Source organism: Chrysochloris asiatica, unplaced genomic scaffold (genome assembly GCF_000296735.1).
Source record: "Chrysochloris asiatica unplaced genomic scaffold, ChrAsi1.0 scaffold00039, whole genome shotgun sequence".
In the NCBI taxonomy this organism is placed as follows: Eukaryota; Metazoa; Chordata; class Mammalia; order Afrosoricida; family Chrysochloridae; genus Chrysochloris; species Chrysochloris asiatica.
The window spans coordinates 18749878-18758016 of NW_006408557.1; the positions used below are offsets into that span (position 1 = coordinate 18749878).

At 44.1% G+C, this 8139-nt stretch overlaps 1 protein-coding gene across 1 annotated transcript in view; it reads left to right on the plus strand.

Moving 5' to 3' along the window:
- Window positions 1-4410, plus strand: part of COMMD7 (COMM domain containing 7) — a 32512-nt gene extending 28102 nt beyond the window's left edge. The window contains exons 4-9 of the mRNA XM_006860694.1: window positions 2015-2071; window positions 2155-2192; window positions 2795-2885; window positions 3172-3221; window positions 3758-3806; window positions 4334-4410. Of these exons, the coding sequence (XP_006860756.1) occupies window positions 2015-2071; window positions 2155-2192; window positions 2795-2885; window positions 3172-3221; window positions 3758-3806; window positions 4334-4410 (362 nt within the window). The remainder of the gene's footprint in view (window positions 1-2014; window positions 2072-2154; window positions 2193-2794; window positions 2886-3171; window positions 3222-3757; window positions 3807-4333) is intronic.
- The last annotated feature ends 3729 nt before the right edge of the window (window positions 4411-8139 follow it).

Genomic DNA, 8139 nt, shown 5'->3' on the forward strand with positions numbered 1-8139 from the left:
AGCGACCCGACCCTGTAAAGGGTTTCTGAGGAGCAGCTGGTGAGTTTGAACCACTGACCTTACAGTTCAAATCTACCTTGAGGTCCAGTGTATCTTCCTGCAGCATCCCACTGGAACACCATATATGTATGTATATATATCCTGGTGTGGCACTGTGGGATAATGCACTGGATTGCAAAGTCAGTTTGAACCACAAGGTCGGCGGTTCAGGCTCCCCAACTGCTCCTTGGAAATCCTATGCATGGTTCACTATGAATCAGAACTGACTTGACACTTAACAACATATATATATATATATATATATGATCAGTTTTAAACTGCATATAAACATATAAACTCAGGAACTATACACCAGGTAGTTATGACTGCATTGGGTTGGTTAAAAAATAGCTCCCTTCTTTTGGATACCTTTATGACCAAATCTCGCCTTTCCTTGCAACTTCCTTGCTCAGTCTGATTTTGGAGATAAGAGGTTTCCTCCTTTTGTTTACATGGCTTATTTTACTGGGGACAATGGGGCTTTGGGATTGTTTTTCTTGTGTGAAGTTGGGGTGGGGGTGGTGACATGGGTTTAGGATATCTGTTAGGGCCCTCCCTTAAAATGGTAGGTGTAGTCCTTATCTTTAATTTGTCATTTTCTGGAGAACTAGTAAGTGGAAAATTTCCAAGTGGCATCCAGATTGTAATTGTAGGCTGTCACCTGCAGGTTAAACATTTAGAAGTCTAGATTTCTGGCAACACTTGGTTTTCAGGAATTGGAGCGTTCCAGCAGAACAAAGCAGTCTCACAAGGATGTGTTCTCAGAGTGACTGAGGGGAAGGTTGATGGCATCTCAGGAAGTGACTTGTGAATTGTAAGGTCACATTGTTTAGCCTATCTTGGTGTAGGCATGACAGCAGATTTTCTAGGATGATGGCTGCTAATAGAATTTTTTGTGCAGGTAGAAATGACCTGTAATATGTGCTGACTAATAAAGACCACTGGTCCTAGGGGCCTAGTGAGCAGTTGAAATGTGGCTAGTTAGTGCCAATGAGGAATGGCGTGTTTAATTTCTTTTTTTTTTATCCAGAAAACATATTTTAAGTCATTCTAAGAGTTTCATTTTGCTGCTGTTGAGAATATACACAGCAAAACATGCATGGCTCAGTAGTTTCTACATGTAGAGTTTAGTGACATGGATTACATTCCCATTTTAATTAAATTTGAAACAGCCGCATATGTTCAGTTACTCCATGCTGCACAGTGCAGTTTTAGGCTATTATCCCTGTGCCATTGTTACTGTTGTTAAGTGCTGTTGAGTCAGTTCCAACTCAGAGCTACCCTATATAGGTTTTCTGAGGAGCAGCTGGTGAGTTTGAACCATTGACATTGTGGTTCAAACCAGCCTTTCGATCCAGGGCTTTATCCATAGCACCACACCAGGACTGCTGATCCTCAAATCAGGTTCCCCAGCCCCAAGTCCATGAGGTTTTTTCTCTTGTCTCCAATTTCTTCTACATTTTCTATTATATTATATCATACAATAAACAAAATATGCTATATTGTATAGGGTTAAGGTTAGGGTCTTGTTCTCAGCTATTTCAGATGAGCCAGCTGGATTGAAATCTTGTCAGAGCTAGCTGGATTTTGGTATTTCTTGTCATCTAGAGTCCTGCTGTTGTGCTGTAGGATAAGCACTTGACTGCTAACCATGAGGTTGGCCATTCAAACCCACCAGCCGCTCCTTGAAAACCCTATACAAACTCACTATGAGTCAGAACTGACTAGATAGCACTTAACCACAACATGTCATATAGCTTATACCAATTAAATAAATACTTATTATTGTTAAGTGCAGTTGAGTTCTTTCTGACTCAAGTGACCCAGCATAGGGTTTCCGAGAAGCAGCTGGTGAGTTTAAACAGCCAACCTTGTGGTGGAGTTCTTATCCTACAGCACCACACCAGGGCTCCTAAATATTTATTGCTGACTGAAAATGTTTCCCCTCCTTAACCAATTTCCCTCTTCTTCCCAGGTGCTTTGAAGAAGAGTCTCACAGCTGAGCAGGTCCGGGCCGATTTCATAACTCTGGGTAGGTCTTCACTCAAAGTTGCTGAGGGTGATGGGTTTCTATGGCTTCTTACTGTATTAACGTCACCTTCTGTTCTCTTTTAGGTCTTAGTGAGGACAAGGCCACTTACTTTTCTGAAAAGGTATCATCACTCCTTCTATTATTTTGTGGGGAAAGAGTAGGAAATACAGGCTGAGTTAAACAACCCTGAGTCATATGTCATTTCCCCTATCTCAGTAGTTTCATTTGGGTTCACATGTAGCACACCTTTCATTTTCCCTCTGATTTGGATGGATAGAAGTGTTGCGCCATTTTTGTTCCAATCTGGATTAAATCTTAGAATAAAAGAAAACATTAACATTGTTTTCCATCTCTGCAGACTATATCATCCCCTAAACCAAAAACCAAACTAATCCCACTGCCATTGAGTCTGTTCCTAGTCCTTGTGACCCCAGAGGACAGAGTGGAATTGCCCCATTGGGTTTCTGAGGCTGTGAATGTTAATGGGAGTAGACTAGCACATCTTTCTCCCTTGGGGCAACTCGTGGCTTTGAACCGCCAACCTTGGTGGTTAGTAGCCTAATGCTTACCCAACAGTGCCACATGTACATATAGGCTGATCCCTTGGTTCTGCATTCTTCCCACTTCTTGTACAATATTAAGCATTGCTGTGTTTGGGACAGGGTGGAGAAGGGAGGGATTTTTTTCATTTTTTATGATTTGGGCTTTTTGGTTTTCTTCCAGTGGAAGCAGAATTCCCCCACCCTTGCTCAATGGGCCATAGGTCAGACTCTGATGATTAACCAGCTTGTAGATATGGAGTGGAAATTTGGAGGTAACTGTTTGGAGCCAGTCCCGGACATTCAGGTGATGTAGGGTTGGGTGTGTCTAGGGGGACAGTGGGGCCATAGGTCCTCTGAGACTGCTGTGGTCAGCAGCTGCTTTTCTGTGTGGATGCATCTGTTCGTTTAGCAGCTGTCTCCATTGGTAGGTTGCCTCCCCACAGAGCATGTCTGCTGTCTTCATAATCACCCCCACTTAGCTTCAGCTGGAAAGCAAGGTTGAGGTCTTCAGAGCACATCCTCAGACTGTTACTTATTCTTTGTCTCTTTGTGACGCAGTGACCTCTGGGAGCAGTGAACTGGAGAAAGTGGGAAGTATTTTTTTACAAGTAAGTCTTCTCCAGATCTTTGAAAATGGAGATTTTTAACTTGGTTGAAAGTTGTTAAGTCTACATTGTTGTTGTTGAGTGCCGTCGAGTTGATTCCAACCCTTAGCGACCCTGTATAGGGTTTCCAAGGAGCAGCTGGTGAGCTTGAACCACCGACCTTGCAGTTCAGATGACTCTGCAGTCTGATGCATTAGCCCACAGTGCCACACCAGGACTAAGTCTACACTGAGATCCTTTAAATATCCATTGAATTAGGTGTTCCACTGAAGTGTCTTGTATATTTCATAAAAATGTGGTCAGACACAAAGACGGTACTGGGAACCTGATACTATTAATGACGTTTGAGTGCTCTCCTAATCACGGGTTGTTGGGACCTTTGGTAGTGGGTGACCCAGCCAGTTCCTGTCAGTCTCAAGTAGGAAACTGGGTGATTTAATGTTTAATTAGGTGAAAGGGGTCTCAAGAATTTCGTGCACATGTTTTGCCGTTTCATTATTTTTTAATTTTCTTTCTTTTTTTTTTTTTTTTTAAATCAGTTAAAGTTGGTGGTTAAAAAAGGAAACCAAACTGAAAACTTGTATATAGGTGAGTCCAAGACCCATTGGAGCCCTTTTACAGTTTCCATGTTCTCTTGAATCAGTGGGCCTGTGAAGTCCACCACAGTCAGGACTGTGCTGTGGAGTATCATTGCACTACCTTTGCTGTCATAAGTGATAGTTGAGGATCGTGAATAAGCTGCCTGCTGGTTGGAGACACCAAAGCTGAAAAGCTTTTTTTTAAAAAAGGAGAAGGGAGGAAGGAATGGCCTAGTTGAAAGGTTTCAGAAACTCTTGCTGTAGAAGTCGCCTTGACCATCTATGCCCTCCCTTTCATCTCTTTGTGCTGCAGAATTATGCCATTTAAACCATTTTGTTGTTTTGGATTTTGTTGTAATAAAAAAGGAGCCTTCTATGTTCAAGGCTCTCAGTTCTTTATCGTGACCCATTACTCTAATTGCTGCTCAGCTGTACTAAACCCCCCCTCTTACCCCCCCCAAAAAAGGTGAGAAATAATTCTTGGATGATTCTGTGGAGTTGGAAGCATTGACCTGAAACTGACTTTTCTCTCCCCAGAATTAACCTTGCCTCAGTTCTACAGCTTCCTACACGAGATGGAGAGAGTCAGAGCCAGCATGGAATGTTTCAGCTGATTTCTGCCCCCACATCTCCACCTTGCTCCCTTCCTCTTCCTGGGTGACTGCTCAGAGAAGCACCTTACTCACAGACTTATTGGGTGCTCATTTTGCCTTGCTTGCTCCTTGGAAGCCCAGGTGCAAAGGTTTTTGAAAAGCCACAGGATTAAGTACTTAAGGAGCCCTACCCAGTCAGCCTGCAGGCCCTTTGTTTTGGAGCCACCTCCTATCTCCCAGGAGGCTTTTTAGATATTCAAACAGACTCCAGGGAGAGTATCAACGGAGTCACCTCCCCATCAAAGCTCTAGAGTAAACAAATGGTACCACCACTCGAGATATATGCAGACTACCCTTCCCCCCAAAGAAGCAAGACCCCATTTATGACAAAACAAGAGAAAGACTAGAGATGCCACGTGGGTAGAGCCCCCAAGGATTTCCGCCCACCCTGTTTGTGGTGGTGCAGTGCTGATCCTGTGTAATGGGCCGTGTGTGGGCTACACTTACTCTGCCCCCAGTTCTGGTTTGGCCTAGTGTATTGTAAAAAGGCAATTTCAGCTTGTTTGGGTTGAAGGTGGGTGACCTCTGTTGGTTAGGTGATGAATAAAAAATGTTCTGAAGAGAAGCTCTGAATCCAGTTGCATGTATGCACGAATTAAAGAGTCATCTGCCTTGAACTAGTGTTCTCTTGAAAGTGACCATCCTGAGACAATTCTGCCCTGAGTCTTTAGGCTAGAATGTGGTCCCTGGTTGAAATTTGTAAGAACAGATCCGAGAAAATTCAGGTTATGAAAACGTAACATGTCGTTGATTTGTGTTGTGATGGCTTTAGCCCCAGACCTGACACATAGCTTTCCCTCCTCCTCCTCATGCTCTCCCTCTTCAAGAAATGTTTTATCAGAGTTTTGAATAGATAACTAGTTGCATGCCCATGATTCAAGAGACAATATGAAATGATTCTCTTTCCCTCCCCATTCTCCTAGAGGTAATCACTAGTACTAGTTTATGCTGTGTTCTTCTGGAGACACTGTATTTGCAAATGCTTTTCCACGCAAATGAAAGCACAGGTTCACTGCATTATGCAGTGTACTTTTTCCCCACTAACTCGGAAATTGTTCTGTATCAGAACATACAGATGAACTTCCCTTGTAACAAATGCACTATGGTTTTCAAATGGGTGATTGATTCATTTAACCAGTTTTGATTGTTTCCATTCTCCTTCTCTTATAAACAGTGTTACAAAATAAAACCCAGCTGCCTAATGGACTCCAACTTACGGGGACTCCATGTGTGTCAGAATAGAATTGAGCTCTGTAGGGTTTTCAGTGGCTGATTTTTCAGAAGTCGATCGGCAAGCCTTTCCTTCAGTCGTCTCTGGGTGAACTCAAACCTAACCTTTTGGTTAACACCTAAGTAAGTGAACTGTTTTCTCTCAGCAGTGCTACAACTGAATATTCATATATCTATGTCATTTGGCATATGTAGAAATATTTTCATGAGCTAAATATCTAGAACTGGAATTGCTAGGTTGAAGAGTAGATGCATTTTGCAAAGACTCTTGTCGTTAGGTGCCACGGAGTCGATTATGTTGCTTGGCAACTCCATATGACAGAATTGTTGTTATGTACTGTCCAGTTGATTTCTACTCGTCGTTCTGATTCATAGCAACCCTGTATAAGGTTTCTGAGATGTGGCTGGTAGGCTTTACAGTTCAAAGCAACTTTGCAGTCCAGCACATTAACCCGCAGCGTCGCACGTCGCACCGAGACTCCACGTGACAGACTAGAATTGCCCGATCAGGTTTTCTGAGCACAGGTACAGGAGCAGATCACCAGGCGTGTCTCTAATGGAGCCGCTGGGTGGGTTCAAACCGCCAACCTTTCAGATAACACATAAGCACTTAACCATTGTGCTACCGGGGCGGGGCTACTCATTTCAAAGATGACAATCCCCCTTAGTCAGTACCCCCTCTGTGCTGTTCCTTCCAGCAGTCCTCCCTGTGGGTCCTTTAGAAGGGTATGGTTTTTTCTCCCCACATAGAAACAATGGTTGTTAAGTGCCCTCTAGTTGGTTCAGACTCTTAGTGACCCCTGTATAGTGTTTCCAAGGACAAACTGGTGGGTTTGAACTGCCAACCTTGTGGCTAGCAGTCCCGTGCTTATCCTACAACGCCACACCAGGACTCCCGTATATAGTGTTGTTGTTGTTAAGTGTCACTGACTTGGTTCTGACTCATAGCCACCTTGTGTAGGGTTTCCAAGAAGCAACTGGCAATTTTGAACTGCCGACCTTCCAGTTCATACCAACCTTGAGGTCCAGTGCTTGTCTTATGGTGCTATACCAAGACTCCATAGGAATATCTCATTTTTACCATTCCCTTCCCCCTTTTAACAAGAAGCCCCGATGTCACAATGGTTAAGCACTGGGATGCACTTTGAACCTACCAGCAGCTCAATGAGAGAAAAGACTTCGTAGTCTGCTCCCATACAGATGGCAGCCTAGGAGAGAAAGCCTAGGAGGCAGTTCTACTCTGTTTCATAGAGCCACTGTGAGTTAGAATCTACTCAACAGCACACAACAACCACCTTTTTAATAGAGCTCATCATACACCTGCCTGTCTATCCATGGAGTCTGCATTCCTCTCTGGCTACAGTGTTCTGATACACGAATAGGCTATAGTCTAACCTGGCTACATCTGTCAGTGGACAGATTCATACACTCAGAGTGCTGTGTGGTGTCCAGGTGTAAAATCCAAATTTAGCCCACCCAGCCCTTGGGGGGCCCTGCCCACCTCTTCTACCACTCCTTCACCACCACCTGGCAGGCAGCCTGTACTGGAGCTAGTCTACCAGAAGCCTTCCAGCCGCCAAATCTACCTCTTCTGCCGCTGGGACCACGGTGTTTTCACATACCTCAAGATGTAACATTGGGGCACTTCTGAGGGCTTCCTGCTACATCTGGGTCATATCAGAATGTCTGCTGGACCCATATAGAAGGAGCCCTGGTGATGCCATGGGCTAAGCATTGGACTTCTAACCACAAAGTTGGTGCTTCAATCCACCAGCCACTCCGCTAAAGAACAATAAGGCTATCTGCTCCTGTAAAGACCTACAGTCCCAGAAATCCTAGGGAGCAGTTCTGCTTTGTCTTATAGGGCCAGTATAAGCCAGAAAGGACTCGATGGCAGTGGATTTGGTTTTATTTGGGACCCATATAGAACCTCCTTCATACCTCTACTGCTGGTCAGGGTTACAATCTTTGGTCAGTTTGCTTCAAATTTAAGCTCTGCTTATCAACTGCGTGCCCTCAGTCAAGCGCCTTCACCTCTCAGAACCTTCCTTTCCCTGTGTCAAAACAAGTTTCCTTCTTACTTCACAAGGTAATTGAGAAGACCGCTTAGGACAGTGCTGACTCAACTGATGGGCGCTCTAGTCCCAGGTTTTCTCCTCTATCTGCTTGTGAACTCCTGATAAGAGAGACTCATTTTCAGTTCCGTGCCCTAGTGTCCCCTCAGCAGCCCACTCCTCCCTCACCCACCCACCTTGTAGACCCTCTTGTAGGCTGAAATCAAGACAGGTGTAGAGCCTTCCTGCAGGATGGTAGATTTCACCCTCCTTCCACTTACTATTATTAGGAAATCTGCCTGGCTTTAGAGTAGTAGACCCTAGAAAGTTGTATTGATTGTTGGTCAATTTTAAATAGACCCAATAGATCTGAAACCCAATACATCTTGACTGTAAGGTACCAGAC